The 23,878-nt window shown below is 42.5% G+C and overlaps 1 protein-coding gene across 1 annotated transcript in view; it reads right to left on the bottom strand.

Moving 5' to 3' along the window:
• The window catches only part of LOC124613755 (odorant receptor 82a-like), a 163,624-nt gene that overhangs the window by 39,159 nt on the left and 100,587 nt on the right, over window positions 1-23,878 (bottom strand). Inside the window, exon 5 of the mRNA XM_047142471.1 lies at window positions 15,139-15,241. Coding sequence (XP_046998427.1) covers window positions 15,139-15,241 — 103 coding nt within the window. The remainder of the gene's footprint in view (window positions 1-15,138; window positions 15,242-23,878) is intronic.

Raw genomic sequence — 23,878 nt, 5'->3', positions numbered from 1 at the left:
ATATAGATGAATTAATTCAAAATTTCCAGGATGTTTCGTACTGAACTAGTGTTGATTTGAGAAGTTCGTACTGGCAGGTCCAAATGGATGAAGAATCTAGGATATATACCGCATTTATCTATGCTGGGAGAAGTTACCAATTTAGAGTTGTTCCGTTCGGACTTAATATTAGTGCCGGAATATTTATTTCAGCGTTGGATTATGTTCTTGGACCAGAATTGCGTAGTCGTATAACTGTGTTTGTTGACGACTTATTAATAGCCACGAAAACATGGGAAGAGCATTTGCATAATTTGGAAAGGATTTTTGCTGTTTTCAAGAAAACCGGAATTACAGTAAACTTACAAAGGTCTCATTTTGCTTTACCACAAATTAAGTTCTTAGGACATATGATAGATGCGAAAGGTATCCTGCCTGCCGAGAAGAAGATAAGTGCTATTTGAAATTTTCGATCACCACGGAATGAAACTCAGCTGAAGGGATTTATAGGTATGGCATCGTTCTTCCGTCGTTTCATAAAGACTCAAGCCATGAATTCTGAGGCATTAAACCGGCTTCTGCGGAAGGATGTGCCATGGCAATGGACTGAAGAATGTGAACTAGCTTTTCGAGACATTAAAGACCAACTCGTTAATGCATCCTTATTATATCACCCTGATATGAATTGTGAGTTCTGTCTGTGCACGGATTCATCGGATGTTGGATTAGGTGCTTGTCTCTTCCAAATAAGGAAAATAAAAGGGCTACCAACATTCTGTCCAATAGCATTTGCTAGTCGAGTGTTATCGCCCTGTGAAAGAGCCTATACGACCACAGAACTTGAAACACTTGCGGTTATCTGGGCATTCAAGATGTTTAACTATTATTTATATGGTTCGAAAACGATTGTGTATTGTGACCATCAATCACTAACCTTTTTGCAAACATGTAAATTATTTCATCCTAGACTGTCACGTTGGACAATGACACTACAACAGTACCAATTTAAAATTATTCATGTGTCTGGCAAAGAAAATATTATTGCGGATGCACTGTCAAGGTCCCCAGAAGTAAATACTTCGGATTTTCCAGTATTACTGTTGCAGGACAATATATACAAGACTTATTATGTACATGTTTGTAGAAATATGGGAAATTTACCACGAAAAGACCCTCGATGGAAGAAGATAATTCAGCTAAAGGAACAACAAAATTCAAGGGCTAGTTTAGATCATTATAAATTAGTAAATGGAGTATTAGTCTTCAGACTTGGGAAGGACAACAATCCACGGTGGTGTGTATGCACCCCGAAGGAATATGAGGAAAAATTAATTTGGTTTACCCACTTATCATGGGGACATTTTGGTGTAATTAAATGTGCCAATAAAATAGGAGCATACTGTTATTTTCCGAATTTTCGGAGAAAAGTGCACCAAACAATACAAAACTGTTTACTCTGTCAAAAGGCAAAACCGGATAATAGAGGTAGTAAGCATGTTCTGCATTCAATTATTCACCACGAGAACCAAGGGCGTTAATTTCGTGTGATATCTGTGGCCCTCCCCCACGATCAAGAGGAGGAGTCAAATTCATTGTTGGATTCTTTGACGTGTTTACAAAATATGTATAACTATATCCATTTAAGTGTGCTACTGCCAGAGCTGTTGTAGTGAGATTGGTGCGTGACTATCTTCCGCATGTAGGTGTACCGAAATCCATAATTACAGATAATACCAGAATTTTTACTGGATTTAAATGGAAGCAAACATTAACACAACTTGGTATTCGACAAATTATGACATCTTGTTACCATCCACAAGGTAGTCCAATAGAATGAGTTTTCCGAGAATTAAACCGATTTATACGTACATACTGTCACAGTAAACAAACATCATGGGCTGATTATTTGTCAGAATTTGAACAAATATTTAATAATCTGACACATACCTCAACTAACTTTACTCCAACAGAGCTTATGTTTAGTCAGATTGAAAAGAACTTCTGGATAAACCATCTGCCAAAGTATGAAGACCAGAATTTAAAATGGGAGGAAAAGATTCGACTCGCACTTGTCAATTTAACTAAAAAGGCAATGCAACGGAAATTGACATATGATAAACGGATTCACCGGTTTCAGATGTTTCATCTTGGAGAAAAGGTTTTATTGAGGCGACACATCCATTCCTCGAAACTGATGAAGAACATAAAGAAATGGAATCTTATTTATACCGGACCATATGTTATTGTAAATATACCAAATCCTGGCTCATACTTGTTGGCATATCCCGAATCGAAAAGAATAAGGGGATTATTCCCGCATAATGATATTAAGAAATTTTTTGAAGGATCGGAGATCTGTGATACAAATATGGAGAAGAATTTAGAGTGGAATTTGACTATGAGTCGAATGTGTATATAAATATCAAGAAGTTTATGTTGTCTAGAGGTTAAGAGACAGTGAGATTACTCCTGTGATAGGTTAAGAGACAGTGAGATTACTCCTGTGTTAGGTTAAGTGACAGTGAGATTACTCCTGTGATAGTTTAGTACAAAAATTTTAAGATTGGTAGAATAATTTGTTAGTTACTAGTGTTTGTAAGTGTGGACTATGAGCAGAAGCCACAGTGATATACAATGAAAGTGCATCTACATTTCCTCAAGACACGGCACTTACGTGAGAATTGCGTGTGAAACTTGAACAGTGTGGGATATGTAGGTAAATACGCTGTGTGTATAATGTGCGCTGTTCGCGCAAGAAAACAAATGAACTTTGAAATGAAGCAACAGTCGATAATGTCACTGTTGCAAACAATTGAAGAAACTCTCTGGTTGCGCGAGAGAAAATTATTATAATTTTTAGATTTTTCATTATGGCTTCTTTACCAGGAGAATTAATTTAAGAATTTTAATTAACATTTTAAGAATAGCAGTTTGTGTGTTTCATATTATGGACATAATTGTTGAAATATATTTCCATAAATATTCATGAGAGGATGAAGAAGATTCTGCGAGTGGATCATTTGTTAAATGAACATACGTCATCATTAATGACATTTATTTGCAAGTGGATCTATAAATCAATTATAAGAATAATGAAAATTTTTCAAATTATTCCTTTTGTGGAGTCAGTGTCATATGTCATGTCAGGTATAAACTTAAATTTCATCCATAATTTCGTAATTGAAAGCAAACCTCCAACAGATTCAATGCTCTACTTCCACCTGCACTATAACAAAACGAAGATTAGATTAAACTTTTTTTGAGAGGAATACATTCGATACGAGCTAAAACAAAATTTAAATGCCCACGGTCTATTTGGCAATGTTTTGGACAATCAGCAGTTGTAACGCAAAACAACTTTGGTATTGAGGATTACAAAAAAAAAAAAAAAAAAAAAGTATTCGCGATTGTCAGGACTGATGGATGTTCCAGTCTAGTACAGATGGAAGAATATAAGAATCCACTCCGATTTTGAGTTCAACGATGAAATATGGACTTCGTTGCCTTAATCCACTCTCTTCCAGGGATTTATTCAGTCAGAACCTTTTCTTATTCCACTTTAAACCTGTTTCATGTTCACGTCCCTGGCCATCTGTTCCTGAGATCATCTTGCTGCTTCTACGACATGTTACCAGCTTCTATCCTGTACCATAAGCCATCGCCTGTCCTCCGTGCCGCCTCCACCAAAAGCTGTAAGTCGCCTACCCGGTGTCCGTATCCAGTGTTCCTGTTCCATCGACTTCACAACGAGATCACCGGCTACATCGTCGAAAGACGAATTTTGATTTTTGTTTTTTTTTTAGCAATATTGTAAAATTTTTTTTTTGGCTATGAGGCACTTTTCCTTCGATCTAATCTATAGAGCTTCTATATACACTCCTGGAAATTGAAGTAAGAACACCGTGAATTCATTGTCCCAGGAAGGGGAAACTTTATTGACACATTCCTGGGGTCAGATACATCACATGATCACACTGACAGAACCACAGGCACATAGACACAGGCAACAGAGCATGCACAATGTCGGCACTAGTACAGTGTATATCTACCTTTCGCAGCAATGCAGGCTGCTATTCTCCCATGGAGACGATCGTAGAGATGCAGGATGTAGTCCTGTGGAACGGCTTGCCATGCCATTTCCACCTGGCGCCTCAGTTGGACCAGCGTTCGTGCTGGACGTGCAGACCGCGTGAGACGACGCTTCATCCAGTCCCAAACATGCTCAATGGGGGACAGATCCGGAGATCTTGCTGGCCAGGGTAGTTGACTTACACCTTCTAGAGCACGTTGGGTGGCACGGGATACATGCGGACGTGCATTGTCCTGTTGGAACAGCAAGTTCCCTTGCCGGTCTAGGAATGGTAGAACGATGGGTTCGATGACGGTTTGGATGTACCGTGCACTATTCAGTGTCCCCTCGACGATCACCAGTGGTGTACGGCCAGTGTAGGAGATCGCTCCCCACACCATGATGCCGGGTGTTGGCCCTGTGTGCCTCGGTCGTATGCAGTCCTGATTGTGGCGCTCACCTGCACGGCGCCAAACACGCATACGACCATCATTGGCACCAAGGCAGAAGCGACTCTCATCGCTGAAGACGACACGTCTCCATTCGTCCCTCCATTCACGCCTGTGGCGACACCACTGGAGGCGGGCTGCACGATGTTGGGGCGTGAGCGGAAGACGGCCTAACGGTGTGCGGGACCGTAGCCCAGCTTCATGGAGACGGTTGCGAATGGTCCTCGCCGATACCCCAGGAGCAACAGTGTCCCTAATTTGCTGGGAAGTGGCGGTGCGGTCCCCTACGGCACTGCGTAGGATCCTACGGTCCTGGCGTGCATCCGTGCGTCGCTGCGGTCCGGTCCCAGGTCGACGGGCACGTGCACCTTCCGCCGACCACTGGCGACAACATCGATGTACTGTGGAGACCTCACGCCCCGCGTGTTGAGCAATTCGGCGGTACGTCCAAACGGCCTCCCGCATGCCCACTATACCCCTCGCTCAAAGTCCGTCAACTGCACATACGGTTCACGTCCACGCTGTCGCGGCATGCTACCAGTGTTAAAGACTGCGATGGAGCTCCGTATGCCACGGCAAACTGGCTGACACTGACGGCGGCGGTGCACAAATGCTGCGCAGCTAGCGCCATTCGACGGCCAACACCGCAGTTCCTGGTGTGTCCGCTGTGCCGTGCGTGTGATCATTGCTTGTACAGCCCTCTCGCAGTGTCCGGAGCAAGTATGGTGGGTCTGACACACCGGTGTCAATGTGTTCTTTTTTCCATTTCCAGGAGTGTATTTCAAAATTACTGGATTTAGGCTTTCCTATCTTCTTTAATACCTGAGCTGGGGTCTATTCTTCCGGGTTTTCCAGGGTTTCCCTGTGAAGGCCAGTTCCCAAATGGGTAGACCTTTTTCGTAATTACGCCAATCTACATTTTCCCTGGTTATGTACTCGGGATGCGGGTATACCCCGGTACATGTAAAAGCCGCAGCTTAGGTATTCTCGTAACTTATTGTCTTAACATGTTACCCCTACTCTCTACAGTAAAATTCTACTAATTCAAAATATTCCTCTTTTGAATAAACAACCCAATAAATTTTTTCTCTTAGCTCGCAAAGTGTATTATCATTAACTTTGCTCTCTGCGAGGGGCAATTGTAATATCTCTTTATATTCGATGAATTATTCTGATACAATTCTACCCTTGAATGACGTTTACTAATTTTCTATCTTCATACTCGCAGAATCCATGTGAAAAGTAGCTCATACAATAGCTATGCCATGAGCGCATAAGTATTCTTTGTAGTACTCTCTCTGGTGGTTGTAAAAAAAAAAAAAGAAAGGGAGCTTCCGAGATTGTCTTCGTGCCGATTAGCCTGAGCTTGGTTTGGAAGAACTGTAATCTGATTATTGAGATTTATAACAGAAGATAACTGATACGAACTGTACGATTAAAAAAGAAATATATGTATATAGATTGCTCCTTCATACAAAGGTGTGTATTTGACAATTGAGAATTAATGATATTTATCGATATATTGCGTAGTTGTTAATCAGAAGGGACTTCCGAAAGACTGGATACGAACCTGCATTTAATAATCCAAGAGCTCCATTACATCTTCGGAAGGTTAAACTTCGTCAAAGCCAAATATCCGCTTGACCTGAGGTTTCCCGACTAATTATACAACGCTCCCAAAATTACGAGGTATTTTATTTGTACAGATTAGCAGACTGGCGCAAAGCACGAGCCTGCAGAGAAGAAGAATCATCGCCTGATTTCATTCTAACAAGTAAAATTTCAGAATCATTTTGAGTGACTGAGCTATGACTGTGTTTCCTATCATGAATGATTGATTGCTCGAACGAATTGAGAGCTGCAGAATTACGTAGAAAAGAAGGAAAAAAATTATCCTTAGTCTGAGGAAGAAATTTTTTAAAATTTCCTTTTGGAGCACAGCATTGTGTAACAGTGAGACATGGACTGTGGGAAAGTCGGAACAGAAGAGAATAGAAGCATCTCAGATGTGATGCTACGGAAGAATGTTGAGAATTAGGTAGATTGACAACGTAAGCAATAAACAGATTCTCCGCAGAAAAGCCGAGGAATGGAATATATGGAAGACACTGCAAAAAAGAGTGGACAGGGTGATAAAAAGAATATATGGAAGACATTGGCTAGAAGAATGGACAGGATGATAAAAAGGAAAATACGGAAGACACTGCCAAGAAGAAGGAACAGGATGATAAGATATGTGCACTTCGTTCTTGGTCATCCTCTCTTATTGTTTCCTCTTGCTTCTTGTACATATTTTATATTACCCGCCCTTCCCTACAGACTACCCCAATTATTCTCAGGATATGGAACATCTTGCATCATTTTACTTTCTCTAACGCTTTTACCATTTCGACAAATTCTATGAACGTGTCCTGATTTTTCCATTTTGTTTTTTGTTTTTTCAACAGTAACGCCAGTACAGCCTCTCTCATGATTTTACATTTCCTAAAGATAACTAACCGTTATATAACACATCCTCAATCCTCTTTTTCATTCTTGTATGTATTATTCTACACAGCAGCTTAGATGCATGAATTGTTAAGTTGATTGAGCGATAATTTCCACTTTAGTCGACTCTTACTGTCTTTGGAATTATGTGGATGATGTTTTTCCGAAAGCCTGATGTTATCTCACCTGTCTCACACATTCTACATTTGTTGCCACTCCTCCCAATAATTTTAGAAACTCCGAAGGAAGATTGTCCATCCCTTGCCTTATTTAAATTAAGTCCTCGAAAGCTCTTCTAAATAGTGATTCTAATGCTGGATCCCCTATCTCTTCCCTATCCTGTTTCTGCTTCTATTACGTCATAAAATAAGAAGTCCTATCCTTCATAAAGGCCCTCATCGTAGTCTTTCCTCATTTCCGATCTCTACTCTGCATTTAACAGTGGAATTCCCCTTGAACTCATAATATTATCTCCCTTGCTTTTAATTTCACTGACGGTTGTTCTTACTTTTCTATTCGCTGAATCAATTCTTCCGACAATCAATTCTTTTTTGATTTCTTGGCGTTTTTCATACAGTGATTTCACCTTAGCATCCCTGTACGTCCTATTCATTTCATTCCTAAGTGACTTGTTTTCTGTATTCCTGAATTTCTCTGAACATTTTTGTAGTTACTTCTTTCATCTATCAACTGAAATATCTCTTCTGTTTCATATCGTTTCGTTGCAGTTCCTTCTTTGTACCTTGGTTTTTCTCGCCAACTTCTGTGACTGTCCATTTTAGAGATATCCATTCCCTTTTAAGAGATCTGCCTACTACGTTATTTATGATCGCAGTATCTGGGGCATCAGAAAAACTCAAGCGCATCTCTTAATTCCTTACCACTTCCTTATCCTACTTCTTTGCACTCTGATTCTTCCTGAATAGTTTCTTAAAAACTTCGGCCTACTCTTCACTACTACTAAAAAGTGAACTTAGTCTGTATATGTTCCTGGGTACGCGTTACAGTCCAATATCTGATTGCGGAATCTCTGTCTGACCATGACGAAATCTAACTGAAATCTTCCCGTATCTTCGTGCTTTTCCCAAATATACATCTTCCTCCTGTTATTCGCTGTTAACATCTGAAATTTCCTGCAGATCTCAGTTAGTCTTTCTCCTCTCTCATTCCTAGTACCAAGCCCACATTCTTCCGTAACCCTTTCTCCCACTCGTTTCCCTACAACCCCATTCCAGTCCATTATGACTACTAAATTTTAATTTCTCCTTACGTTCCACATCCTCATATACTTCCGTCATCTCTTCGCTTCTGCTTGCGACGTCGCCTTGTAGTCGTAGTCGGTGTTGGTAAACTGTCGATTTTGATGAGAACAACCCTATCCAAGAACTGTCCACAGTAACACACTCTCTGTCCTACCGACCTATTCCGAACGAATCCTACTCGCATTATACCATTCTCTGCTGTTGATGTTACCCTACACTCATCTGACCAGAGATCCTTGTTTCCTTTGCATTTTACTTCACTGATCTCCACTATATTTAGATTGAGCCTTTGCATTTCCCTACTCAGATTTTCTAGCTACCCTATAATGCGTAAACCTCTGACATTCCACGCCCCGACCGGTAAAACATTGTCCTATCAATCCTTTTCTCATTATCACCACACCTTTGACAGACCTCTTCCGGAAATGCGAATGGAGGGGGGGGGGAGGGGGAGGGGGACTAGTCCCGATTTTTTTCCCGGTGGAGAGATCATGAAACTTTTTCAATTACGGGCTCCATGTCCTGTCGAAACATGTTATGTTTCTTTAACGCAATGGTTTTGATTACCTTCTGTATCATCATGTTGTTGATCGTTGTTGATTCTTCCGATATTTAAGTGCAATTTCCCAACCCAAAGGTACGGGAGTGCCCTGTGCCTCTGCCCGCTCCTCCGCCCTCTTTGATAATGTCGTTGATAGAATGAGTATGACCTCTTATGCAGGAAGTCTACATCCGCAGTTACTGATGATTTTTATTGAAAGCGTACGCAGTGCCGGGGTTTGAACACGGGACTGAGTCCATTTTGATTATTAGTCAAAGACGCTACCATTAGACTATGGGTGCATTCTATCCATTTCGTAATATTGTCACTACCCCACCCTGTATTTTCAATTGTCTGATTTTTGCCTAGCGGCTCTTCTTCCATCTCGCAACCCAGTGTTGTTTTGCTTCGGTGCTATTCTTAAACGCATTACTGTACTGAGTGTACATTCTTTTGTTACTCTTCTTTCCCGTGTTTTACCGTCGTTTGAGAAACAGTCGTCACATGTGTGTATGAGTTATGCTTGCGAAATGTGTGAGTGTTGTCCACTTTGGAAAGACGCCTTTTGCCTGAAAGCTCACATGTTTACCAGTCTTCTTGTGGTACCTCTCTGCAACTCAATATCTCCTTTGTATGGTGAATGGCGATCTTTCCATATAATATTGTCATTCCATTCTAAATTTTCCAGTGTTTGACTTTGACTACGATACTGATTTTGGTAGTACCTCACTTACATTACTGTTCTCTTCCTCATTTTTGTACTAACTTCTGCATTATCCTATTCGATTTTGTATCGATATCTTTCTACGTAGCTAATCAGAAGTACTGTACTTTCGGCTATGCCACTTTACCAAATCCCTTTACATCTAACTGCAACTTTTCCACATCCTTTCTTAAATACTGTATCTTACTAACCAAATTAAGGGATCCCACTCTCCGCATTATGAGCAATTAAATCACAAGAAAGTGGATTAGAGTGTTTAAAGATGTTCATCAACAGTTTCGGAGTAAAACGCGTAAAAATATGAAAATTGATCATACATCATTTGGCTTTCGTTTTCGTACGAGGCCAAAGATCAGTGTCAAATCTTCTAATCAAATTAAAAAAAAATCCTTACTGCTTGTCTTTGTATGCTCGTTTACCTTTTTCTTCCAAGCCGAAATTCGAAACATTTTTCATACCTCATCTTAGCGAAAAGTCTTACCAGTAGGCCTACTGATATTACGTAAAAATGAGTTATGAACTTTTTATCAAGGAACAAAAAGAAAGATGTAATTAATATTTAATAAAATGCCGCATCTACTTTTACGTGACCGATATATGTAGTGATCTTTACGAATAAATTTGTAACTTTCATACAGAATGAAGCGTTCTAAAATGGAGGCCATTTACACCTGCGTTATGTAGCTTCATCATATAATTCAGTAGCTTGATCTTGAAGAAAATGCTAGAAACATTTTGGTAGTGTTAAAATAACAAACTGTGGGATTTCGTTTCCTGTATTGTTTTGTGCAAACGCTGCTAAACAATAAAAAGTCTGGTCATAACACAGTAAGTAAAAATTAACATATACTCAATAAACAGCTAACGAAGGTTTCCACCTATCAGTTGATCGAGGTGTTGTTTGCAGTTTAATACATCACGCGCTATCTCACGTATGGTGTATAGTTTAATATGACCAATGAAGACACAAAATGAATCCTTCTAGAAGCCAGGATCATATTACACAAGAAAACAAGAAAAATTTCCATCTCCACACATGTAAAACCCTCATATAAAAGCTAACATGAACACTACTATCACACTTCCAAGAGAACGGCAGTAATATGAAAGATCTGTAAAGTCGAATTTGGGAATTGCATTCCACCATCGTCCACCATATTTACAAATTGTTTGTCTGACCTATCCTTACCTACTCTAATGTCTCGTAAATCTTTTCTCCCTTTAAGTTTGATAGCAAACGAAGAAAGATGAAAGTAATCACAAGTAGTAGAAATGAAAATAGCGAGAAACTTAACAAAGCTCATGATCACGAAATAGGCCAAGTTAAGGACTTCTGCTACTTTTTAAGTAAAGTAACATATTACAGATTTTGCGAGAAGGACATAAAAAGCAGACTAGCACAGCAAATAGGTCATTCTGACCAAAAGAATTCTACTAGTATCAATCATAGGCCTTAATTCGAGAAAGATAATTCTGAAATTGTTCGTTTGTACGACATCATTGTACTACAGTGAATCATGGACAATGGGAAAACCGGAACAGAAGAGTATCGAAATATTTCAGATGAAATGCTACAGAAGAATGTAGAAAATTGGGTGGACTAAAAAGTGAGGAATGAGAATGTTATCCGCAGAATCGACCAAGAAAGCAACATAAGGAAAACAGTGACAAGAAGAAGGGACAGAATGATAGGGCATCTGTTAAGACATTAGGAAATAACTTCCACGCAACTAGAGGGAGCTGCAAAGAGTAAAACCTACGGAGGAAAATAGATTGGAATACATTAAAAAAATTAAGAATGTTGAGTGCAAGAGCTACTTTGAGATGAAGAGATTGGCACAGCAGAGAAATTGATGGCTGACTCTATCAAACCAATTAGAAAGAAAAAAAATTATCAATGCCTCAAATTCTGGAAAGGGATGTGCACCAGCTTGCTTGTCGCTTACGTCTTCTGTCCTTCACACTAATTTCACTAATTTTCTGTCAAATCATTAAATTTGCCTCAGTATTCCGAATCTACTTCACAACTTTCAACCAACCTTACACACAAGTACGCTCTGCATCCCGTTGCTATGCCACTTCAGTATACTTTCATAGTCATGTGTCCACTATATATATATATATATATATATATATATGCGAGCGCGCGCTTATGTGGACCCATTTTGCTACACTTCTTAAACATCAAGCCTATTGAGCAATCCTGCTAGAATTCTTGCGCCACAACTTCTTCTCCACTCTATAAATTAGTTCCTATAAAAGTATAACCATCTCAGCCTATTTCTTCCAATATGTTACGTCATTTCCAACAATCCATCATAAGGATTGTTGTTACTTTCTATGGTCACAGTTCTAGTGCAGTTTCTCGACCAGTTTTTCTTCGACTGATATCACTAGCGGTCATAAACGGTATCCATATCACATTAATGTGACCACTGTCTACGTTCAACGTCAACATGCAATAACGACTCACAGAAGGCCGGTGGCAACACTACCAATTGAGGGTACACAGGCTGGTCCATTGACCGTGACCGGGCCAAATACCTCACGAAATAAGCGTCAAACGAAAAACCTACAAAGAATGAAACTTGTCTAGCTTGAAGGGGGAAACCAGATGGCGCTATCGTTGGCCCACTAGATGGCGCTACCATTGGTCAAACTGATATCAACTACGTTTTTTGAAATAGGAACCCCCATTTTTTTACATATTCGTGTAGTACGTAAAGAAATATGAATCTTTTAGTCGGACCACTTTTTTCGCTTTGTGATAGATGGCGCTGTAATAGTCACAAACATATGGCTCACAATTTTAGACGAAGAGTAGGTAACAGGTAGATTTTTTAAATTAAAATACAGAACGTAGGTACGTTTGAATATTTTATTTCGGCTGTTCCAATGTGATACATGTACCTTTGTGAACTTCTCATTTCTGAGAACGCATGCTGTTACTGCGTGATTACCTGTAAAAACCACATTAATGCAATAAACGATCAAAATGATGTCTGTCAACCTCAATGCATTTGGCAATACGTGTAACGACATTCCTCTCAACAGCGAGTAGTTCGCCTTCCGTAATGTTCTCACATGCACTGACAATGCACTGACGCATGTTGTCAGGCGTTGTCATTGGATCACGATAGCAAATATCTTTCTACTTTCCCCACAGAAAGAAATCCGGGCACGTCAGATCCGGTGAACGTGCGGGCCATGGTATGGTGCTTCGACGACCAATCTACCTGTCATGAAATATGCTATTTAACCGCGCGCGAGCTATGTGCCGGACATCCATCATGTTGGAAGTACATCGCCATTCTGTCATGCAGTGAAACATCTTGTAGTAACATCGGTAGAACATTACGTAGGAATTCAGCATACATTGCACCATTTAGATTGTCATCGAACTAATGGGGACCAATTATCCTTCCTCCCATAATGCCGCACCATACATTAACCTGCCAAGGTCGCTAATGTTCCACTTGTCGCAGCCATCGTGGATTTTGCGTTGCCCAGTAGTGCATATTGTGCGGTTTACGTTACCGCTGTTGGTGAGTGACGCTTCGTCGCTAAATAGAAATCGTGCCAAAAATTTGCCATCGTCCCGTAATTTCTCTTGTGCCCAGTGGCAGAACTGTACACGACATTCAAAGCCGTCTCCATGCAATTTCTGGTGCATAGAAATTGGTACGGGTGCAATCGATGTTGATGTAGCGTTCGCAACACCGACGTTTTTCTGATTCTCGCGCAATTTGTCTGCTGCTGATGTGCGGATTAACCGCTACAGCAGCTAAAACACCTACTTGGGCATCATTATTTGTTGCAGGTCGTGGTTGACGTTTCACATGTGGCTGAACACCCTGTTTCCTTAAATAACGTAACTATCCGGCGAACGATCCGGATACTTGGATGATGTCGCCTAGCATACCGAGCAGCATATATAGCACACGCCCGTTGGGTATTTTGATCACAATAGCCGTACATCAATACGATATCGACCTTTTCCGCAATTGGCAAACGGTCCATTTTAACACGGGTAATGTGTCACGAAGCAAATACCGTCCGCACTGGCGGAATGTTACGTGATACCACGTACTTATACGTTTGAGACTATTACAGCGCCATCTATCACAACGCGAAAAAAGTGGTCCAACTAAAACATTCATATTTCTTTACGTACTACACGAATATGTAATAAAAATGGGGGTTCCTATCTTAAAAAAAACGCAGTTGATATCCGTTTGACCTATGACAGCGCCATCTAGCGTGCCAACCATAGCGCCATTTGCTTTCCCCCTTCAAACTAGACGAGTTTTGTTCTTTGTAGTTTTTTCGTTTGATGCTTATTTCGTAGGATATTTGGCCCGGTCACTATCAATGGACCACCATGTATAAAGCATGTCGGTTCGAAGCGGGAAAAAGTGTTGTTGTAATTCGGAAACGGATTGATTTATCTGTCTAAATGGACATGACCATTGGCTTCTGACCAAGGGTAGAAGCATTTGGGAAACGGCTAATTCTGTAAACTGTTCGCGTGCCGTCGTGGTTAAAGTATGCCAATGATAGCAAAACGGCGCTATCCCAAATTGACGCCGACAGAACTGTCGTCCAATACGGGCCATAGGAGTCAGGGGTGAACGAAGGCTGCGGAGATCTGTGTGGGCGAACAGAAGTGCAACTGTTGATCAGCTGATCACCTATATGAACAAAGGGGCTACCAAGAGAATCTTCTCAACGACCGTTCAGCGAAAGTTACTGCGTATGAGGGCCTCTGCAGCAGGTACCTTCTCATGCACCCTTGCTGACTGTTGTTCATACGCGACGGAGGGTGGAATTTGCACGCCAGTACCGTAAGCAGACTTCCACTGAGCGGCGATAGGTGGCCTTTTCCGACGCACCATGTTTTTATGCTCCATCTGACGTAAAACTTCTGAAAGCAAACACCTTTCAACAATCGTCAGCAGGGTAAGGCCCAAAGGAGGGAGTGTTGTGGTCTAGGCACTGTTCTCGTGGCGTTCCCTTAGTGATCTCCTCATTCTGGAGACGCAGTGGGTCAACACAAGTTGCATCTATCCTTGGCGATGACGTCCACCTCTACATGCAGATTGTTTTTTCTCGACAAGATGGCATCTGTCTGCAGGACAACGCAACGTGAGACACAGTTCGCGGTATGTGCTGTCCCTGGCGCTGGATTCTGATTGCCTCCACATCCCTGTCGGCACTTTCCAGAACCTTATTGACTCTCTTCCTGCACGTCTCACAGCGGTTCGCACTTCAAAAGTTGGTTATTCAGGCTTTTGACAGGTGGTCCCGATACTGTGACTGGACACTGTAAGTAGCACCAGAATGAACAGAAACCAAACAACAGCCAATAAGGTTGCAATATCGATTGGATAACTGTTATTAAGAACAGTCCACCATTTTTGTTAACACATAAATTTCAAGTAATCGTATTGTAACTCATATTGTCTTAGATTTATAAAAATTTCTTCATGCGGGGGTCACTAGCACCCCAAACACAGTTGAAAGAACAAATGACACACAATTTTTTCCATATCTGTAGTATCACTTTAAGACTCGTTAGACATTTCTGCAGCTACTTTCATTAGAATGAAAACCAATAGACTACTTACATTGGCTATGGCGACGAATGCGGTGGCACTGATGGTGACCATGTCCATGAGGAACTGTCCCAGAATGATTGGCCCCAGCAGGGAGCTCAGGTGCTGCACGCAACTGCAAGAACATATGTCGGCGTTGAGGAATTTCTGTTGAAGTGATGAGTTAGGTTTTGAACGGAAAAGGAATCAAAATGGTTGATATGGCTCTGCGCACTGTGGGACTTAACATCTGAGGTCATCAGTGCCCTAGAACTTAGAACTACTTAAACCTAAGTAACCTAAGTACATCACACACATCCGTGCCCGAGGCAGGATTCGAACCTGTGACCGTAGCAGTCGCGTGTTTCCGGACTGAAGCGCGTAGAACCGCTCGGCCACCGCGGCCGACGAAAGGGAATCAAAAATGTTCCTGTAATAATGGTGACATTCCATCACAAACCAAACTTTACTGGTGCACCGAAGGATCTTCGTACATGCTTTGAGATTAGAGAGGATAAGACTTTGCGACATTTTTAATGGGGTTTTGACATTCTACAACAGCCTGTCTAAATCAGGGATGAGCAAACGAGACATTGCCGGCGCTGATACTCGCTGTCGGCCACATCACCTGCTCACGATCCCTCCGCCCCCCTTACCGATTCTGACAGCCAGGAGTTACCCCAAAACTGTTCCAGCACCGTTCTTTACAAGTTGACACTCTCAGAGGAACACGGCTTGTAGACCTGTGTCGATAGCATTGTCTATGTTAACGTCTCGTTTCTAGTAATACGGTAGAATTAGTGAGAATAAAATGGATGCGGAAGGATTAACATACTCAGAAATAAAATTTATTGACTCCTAATGCTTCATCCCATAGTTAGGAGAAGATTTTTTTTTTCACAAAGCGGCCCTCAGTGTTGATTTCACTCACACTCACACTCACTGGTCATACCGGACTCGAGAATCCATTCCCACAGCAACGTATTTTTGCCATCTGTCCCTGTCTTGGGCTATTTCCTTCCATTCACCTTCAATACCTAGGCTCCTCAAATCAGCCTTCACATTGTCCCCCCATCTACACCTCGGTCTCCCCACATGACGTTTTCCCTCTAAGTGCCCTACCAGTATCTGCCCGTTGCCCTGCTCTCATCCATTCGAGCTACGTGACCCGCCCATCGCTGCCTACGTGATTTAATAATACTGATTACGTTAGGGCTTGAATAGAGTTCTTGAACCTCTTCGTTATGCAGTTTCTGCCACTCTCCGCTAATGTCATCCCTTTTTGCTCCGAAAATTTTTCTCAGCATTTTGTTTTCAAGTACTCGAAAAGGCTATTCATTTTGCACAGTGAGAGACCAAGTCTCACACCCATACAGCATAACTGGTAGAATAATAGTTTTGTATAGTCTAATCTTTAAATTCCTAGACAATATCCATGATGAAAGTAATCTATTCAGTGAGATGTAGCACGCATTTCCCGCCCGTAATCTCTTCTTCAGTTCGGATTCAATCTCATTTCTCGAAGTGATGTCCACGCCTAGATACTTAAATGCGTTCACTTTTTCAAACTGCATGTCTCCAACTCTTAACATTTCCTGATCTACTGCTGTTGGCATTCTACTACTAACCAGGTATTTAGTACTGTCTTTACTTATTCTTAGACCTACATCTTCACTAACCTTGATTAACGCATTCGCAGTGTCGATTTAGAATATAAAATTATCGTTGTTTTCCAGCTGTTTCATGAGAAATTTGTCGTCAATTTACTTAAAATCGAAAGCCGAAATTAAAGAGCTAAGACGGAAAACAGAGAGAGAGAAGATGGGTGATTTTTTCCACCTTGTACAAACTCTAGGGATTGAACGGTCTAATAAACTTATGTCCCGAAATAGGTTTCCATGCTAGAGAATATTTATTTAATCGTACTTTGTAACAGAGACTGCGGTCTGATACCCGCTATACCATGCAGCCACAGTTACAGCATGCGTGGTTTCCTCCTAGAGGGTGGTATTTTTCCTCATACGTCGCGTCCTAACTCTCTCTGCTGCCATTCTAATTGGTAATTTTTTTGTAGTTACGTTATAGTGGGTGTGATACAGTGTTGTACACAATGGTTCCGTATTCGAATCGAGAGCTTGCGTACATGATGTTTACTTACGTAAAGACAAATGGCAACAGGCGAGGAGCAGCAAAGTTGTATCAGAACACCTGTCCCCCCCGACAGCAACCGCAGCTTTCCAAGTTTGCAACAGTGTTGCGCCGTTTGTCTGAAACACGGTCGTTTCAGGAAGCAGGAAAACATTTAGGATGTACCAGGAATGTTCGGACCCCAGACTCGGAGTGAAATGTGATTAACACTGTGGTAGGCGAGCGCCGCGTCAGTACCAGGCAATTGGCCCGCCAGTACCGGGTAAGCCAGACGTCCGTGACAACTGTTACTATCCTTCCCACTTACAGCATATGCAGGGCTTACTAGCGACAGAATCTCCACAAAGGAAGCAGTTTTGTCACTGGTATTCTTCACCAGGCAACCACGATTCTGGGATCTGTGTCATCCATCCTATTCAAAGATGAAGAACCCTTAACACAGAGTGATATCTTCAACTTTCATAACGGTCATGTCTGTGATATTATGCAGAACCCTCATGTAATCGTCACAGCGTATCATCAGCTTCGATGCAACCAGAATGCGTTGGCCTGGATAAACGGCAACCGTATTTTAGGACCAGTCTGCATGCTACGTCGCCTAACAGCCAGAACTATCAGCGTTTCTTGTTGGTGACATTGCCTCCCTGCTAGAAGAAGTGCCATTGATGATTCGAAAGTTTTTTTTTTTTTGTCATCAGTCTGCCGACCGATTTAATGCGGCCCGCCACGAATTCCTTTCCTGTGCTAACCTCTTCATCTCAGAGTAGCACTTGCAACCTACGTCCTCAATTATTTGCTTGACGTATTCCAATCTCTGTCTTCCTCTACAGTTTTTGCCCTCTACAGCTCCCTCTAGTACCATGGAAGTCATTCCCTCATGTCTTAGCAGATGTCCTATCATCCTGTCCCTTCTCCTTATCAGTGTTCTCCACATATTCCTTTCCTCTCCGATTCTGCGCAGAACCTCCTCATTCCTTACTTTATCAGTCCACCTAATTTTCAACATTCATCTATAGCACCACATCTCAAATGCTTCGATTTTCTTCTGTTCCGGTTTTCCCACAGTCCATGTTTCACTACCATACAATGCTGTACTCCAGACGTACATCCTCAGAAATTTCTTCCTCAAATTAAGGCCAGTGTTTGATATTAGTAGACTTCTCTTGGCCAGAAATGCCTTTTTTGACATAGCGAGTCTGCTTTTGATGTCCTCCTTGCTCCGTCCGTCATTGGTTATTTTACTGCCTAGGTAGCAGAATTCCTTAACTTCATTGACTTCGTGACCATCAATCCTGGTGTTAAGTTTCTCGCTGTTCTCATTTCTACTACTTCTCATTACCTTCGTCTTTCTCCGATTTACTCTCAAACCATCCTGTGTACTCATTAGAGTGTTCATTCCGTTCAGCAGATCATTTAATTCTTCTTCACTTTCACTCAGGATAGCAATGTCATCAGCGAATCGTATCATTGACATCCTTTCACCTTGTATTTTAAGTCCACTCCTGAACCTTTCTTTTATTTCCATCATTGCCTCCTCGATGTACAGAGTAGGGGCGGAAGGCTACAGCCTTGCCTTACACCCTTCTTAATACGAGCACTTCGTTCTTGATCGTCCACTCTTATTATTCCCTCTTGGTTGTTGTACATATTGTATATGACCCGTCTCTCCCTACAGCTTACCCCTACTTTTTTCAGAATCTCGAACAGCTTGCACCATTTTATATTGTCGAACGCTTTTTCCAGGTCGACAAATCCTATGAAAGTGTCTTGATTTTTCTTTAGCCTTGCTTCCATTATTAGCCGTAACGTCAGAATTGCCTCTTTCGTCCTTTTACTTTTCCTAAAGCCAAACTGATCGTCACCCAGCGCATTCTCAATTTTCTTTTCCATTCTTCTGTATATTATTCCCGTAAGCAGCTTCGATGCATGAGCTGTTATGTGGCAGATACATGATGGTGCTCCAGCCCAGTCCGTCGTTAACGTCCAGACGCATAAAAAAAAAGGTTCTAATGGTTCTGAGCACTATGGGACTTAACTTCTGAGGTCATCAGTCCCCTATAGCTTACAACTAATTAAACCTAACTAACCTAAGGACATCACACACATCCATGCCCGAGTCAGGATTCGAACCTGCGACCGTAGCGGTCGCGTGGTTCCAGACTGTAGCGCCTAGAACTGATCGGCGACCCCGGCCGGCCCGGACGCTTCACAACCGTGTCTTCCCTTGTTGATGGATCGGACGAGAGGATCCAATTGCCTGGCCTTCTCGTTCACCGGATCTCAACCCGTGCCATTTCTCGTTATGGGGCCATCTCAAAAGTATCGTGAGTGCAGAGCTCATTCCAGACATGAAGACACTCGAGCCGCGTATTCATGCTCCCTTTGACGCTGTTCGGTAGCAGCTTGGCCGACTGGACATGTGAGACAAAACACGCTACGGCCCCTACACGCATGCGTTGACGCACATGGAAACCAGTTTGAACACCTTCTGTAACTGTGGCTGCATGGTACAGCGCGTATTATGCTAAGGCAACATGTCGACACTGTAGAGATTGTTAAGTTACAACAGCTATGTGAGGCGAGAATTATCCAGTTTGAAAACACCCCTGGTATGCTGTTCCTGAATGACAACACAACAGGTCGAATCACCATATTCACGTACAAATTTGCAGTCAGGGGGCGTTGGATAGCCACGAGAGTGCTCCCACTGTCAAACGAAATCGCACCGCATACCATAACTCCAAGTGTAGGTGCAGCACCCAGACAGGTTGGTTACAGCAACTGGCCTCCCCCTAACCAACACATGGCCACCACTGGCATCTAGATAGGACCGGCTTTCATTAGAAAACATTAGAGATCTTCACCCTTCTCTCTAGTAAGCTCTACCTGGATACCACTGAAGTCGTGACTGGCGGCCAGGTGAGATTATTGGAAGGCACGCTACAGAGCGTCCGACTTGGAGATGTCTTTGAAGTAACCGATTTGTGACAGTTCGTTGCGACACTGTGATGCCAACTGCTGCTCAGATTGCTGCTGCAGATGCAGTACGGTGCACTAGAGCCATATGCCGAACACGGTGGTCTTCCCTCAGGGTAGTGCTATTTGGCCATCCGGAGCCCGGTCATCTTACGACCGTACATTCTTGTGACCACCGTCACCAGCTATTACGTACAGTGTCTAGATTCCGGACAAGTCTTTCTGGAGTGTCGCAGAAGGAACATCCAGCTTCTCGTAGCCATATTACACGATGTCTTTTAAACTCAGTGAGCTGCTGGTAAGAACGTCTTTGTATCCTTTGAGGCGTTCTTGAGTAACATCAACTCAACATGTGCAAACATGTGCAACCTCAAAGCTAACTAACGTTCATGACCATTAGAACGTGTATTTGAAGCAAACCGCCGTGCGGTTCTAGGCACTGCAGTCCGGAACCGCGTGACTGCTACGGTCGCAGGTTCGAATCCTGCCTCGGGCATGGATGTGTGTGATGTCCTTAGGTTAGTTAGGTTTAAGTAGTTCTAAGTTCTAGGGGACTGATGACCTCAGATGTTGAGTCCCATAGTGCTCAGAGCCATTGGAAACATTTTGAAGCAAACCTGATTTGCATCCTCGCAACGGTGTTACTAGCGCCACTCTTATGCGACTGGTGCGAAATTTGATTAGACATCACCTTTCAGTTGTAGAAACACGCACCCACCGGAGTGAACGAGCAGTTCTAGGCGCCGCAGTCTGGAACCGCGCGACCGCTACGGTCGCAGGTTCGAATCCTGCCTCGGGCATGGATGTTTGGAGTGTCCTTAGGGTAGTTAGGTTTAAGTAGTTCTAAGTTCTAGGGGACTGATGACCACAGCAGTTAAGTCCCATAGTGCTCAGAGCCATTTGAACCATTTTTTTAGGAACACGACTACCAATTTTCGTTTATGTAGCGCAACTCCTTCATGTTGTTGATTTTTTTTTTCTTTTTTTTTTTTTGCATCAGTGCAGTTTGACTCATCATTGATGTTCCTCTTTTCACAAACAACGAAAACAGTGAAAATTAGGACTACAGTATTAGGACCAAAACAATCTTCCAAACATTTCACTGAGTTGTCAAAAGTAATGGAATAGCAACATGCGCATATGCGGATGGCGGCCGTATCGCGAACGCAAGGTATGAAAGGGCAATGCATTAGCAGAGCTGTCATGTGTACTAAGTTGTTTCATGTGGAGAGGTTTCCATCGTGATTATGGACGCACGAAGGGAATTAACAGACTTTGAAAATGGATTGGTAATTGGTGCTAGACGCTTGGAACATTCCATTTCGGAAATCGGTAGGGAGTTCATTATTTCGAGGTCGACAGTGTCAAGAGTGTTCCGTGAATACCAAACTTTCAGGCGTTACCTCTCACCACTGACAACGCAATGGCTGGAGTCATTCACTTAACAACCGAGAGCGGCGACATTTGCGTAGAGTTTTCGGTGCTGACGAACAAATAACACTGCGTGAATTAACCGCAGAAATCAGTGTGGGACTTCAGACGAACGTATGCGTTAGTACAGTGCAGCGATATTTGGCTTTAATGGGCTATGACAGCAGACCACTGACACAGTGCCTTTGCTAACACCACGACATCGCCTGCAGCGCCTCTCATCAGCTTATGACAATTTTTGTTGGATCCCAGATTACTAGAAAACCGTGGGCTGATCAACTGAGTCCCGATTTCGGTTGGCAAGGGCTGATGGCGTAGACCCCACGAAGCCATGGGTCTAAGTGATCAACAAGGAACCGTGCAAGCTGGTGGTGGTTCTATAATGGTGTGAGCTGTGTTTACATACAATGGATGAGCACTCTGGTCCAACTGAAACGATCATTGACTGGAAAGGATTATCTTCCGCTGCTTGAAAATTATTTGCAGCCGAACGAAGACAGAACTTTTATTGATGACAATGAGCCATGTCATCTGGCCACAATTCTTCATGAGTGGTTGGAAAAACATTCTGGATAATTTGAACGAACAATTTGGCCACCCAGATCGGCCGACGTGATTCCCATACAACATTAACGGGACATAATGAGATATCAGTTCGTGCACAAAGTCCTGAATATTTCAGCACTGGTGTTTCAACGACTTGTTTAGTCCACGCTAAGTCGAGTTGCTGCACTAATCCGGGCGAAAGGAGGTCTGGCACTACAGTAGGATATACCCACGACGTTTCACAACTCAGTGTAGTTTCACGGGTACAAATGTCTTACAGAATCTACCAGAACATATTAAATACTTGATAAGCGGTATGATAGGCTGTAAGTCTGTATTAGAGAATTTTTGTTGGGCTCCTCCTTTCAATCCGTTGAAGAGCATCTTGATAAAATTCTAGTGTTTTAAATTGTTTTATAATCAGTGTTAATACTGTTGTAGAATTATAGAAGATGTTTTTTGCTCGTGTATCATGTCATTTCTGGAAACCCAGAATCTACTCTGTAGGAATCAACATGGATTCCGGGAACAGCGATCGTGTGAGACCCAACTCGCTTTATTTGTTCATGAGACTCAGACAATATTAGACAAAGGCTCCCAGGTAGATGCCATTTTCCTTGACTTCCGGAAGGCGTTCGATACGGTTCCGCACTGTCGCCTGATAAACAAAGTAAGAGCCTACGGAATATCAGACCAGCTGTGTGGCTGGATTAAAGAGTTTTTAGTAAACAGAACACAACATGTTGTTCTTAATGGGGAGACGTCTACAGACGTTAAAGTAACCTCTGACGTGCCACAGGGGAGTGTTACGGGACCATTGCTTTTCACAATATATATAAATGACTTAGTAGATAGTGTCAGAAGTTCCATGCGGCTTTTCGCGGATGATGCTGTAGTGTAAAGAGAAGTTGCAGCATTAGAAAATTGCAGCGAAATGCAAGAAGATCTGCGGCGGTTAGGCACTTGGTGCAGGGAGTGGCAACTGACCCTTATCATAGACAAATGTAATGTAATGCGAATACATAGAAAGAAGGATCCTTAATTGTATGATTATATGATAGCAGAACAAACACTGGTAGCAGTTACTTCTGTAAAATATCTGGGAGTATGCGTACGGAACGATTTGAAGTGGCTTGATCATATAAAATTAATTGTTGGTAAGGCGGGTGCCAGGTTGAGATTCATTGGGAGAGTCCTTAGAAAATGCAGTCCATCAACAAAGCAGGTGGCTTACAAAACACTCGTTCGACTACTTGAGTATTGCTCAGCAGTGTGGGATCCATACCAGGTCGAGTTGACAGAGGAGATAGAGGAGGTCCAAAGAAGAGCGGCGCGTTTCGTCACAGGGTTATTTGGTAAGCGTAATAGCGTTGCCGAGATGTTTAGCAAACTCAAGTGGCAGACTCTGCAAGAGCGGCGCTCTGCATCTCGGTGTAGCTTGCTGTGCAGGTTTCGAGGGGGTGCGTTTCTGGATGAGGTATCGAATATATTACTTCCTCCTACTTATACCTCCCGAGGAGATCACGAATGTAAAATTAGAGAGACTCGAGCGCGCAAGGAGGCCTTCCGGCAGTCGTTCTTCCCGCGAACCATACGCGACTCGAACAGGAAAGGGAGGTAATGACAGTGGCACGTAAAGTGCCCTCCACCACACACCGTTGGGTGGCTTGCG

The sequence above is a fragment of the Schistocerca americana genome, chromosome 4 (genome assembly GCF_021461395.2).
Source record: "Schistocerca americana isolate TAMUIC-IGC-003095 chromosome 4, iqSchAmer2.1, whole genome shotgun sequence".
Lineage (NCBI taxonomy): Eukaryota > Metazoa > Arthropoda > Insecta > Orthoptera > Acrididae > Schistocerca > Schistocerca americana.
The sequence above is the reverse complement of the archived record's forward strand: the minus strand, read 5'-3'. Positions and strand labels throughout refer to the sequence as shown.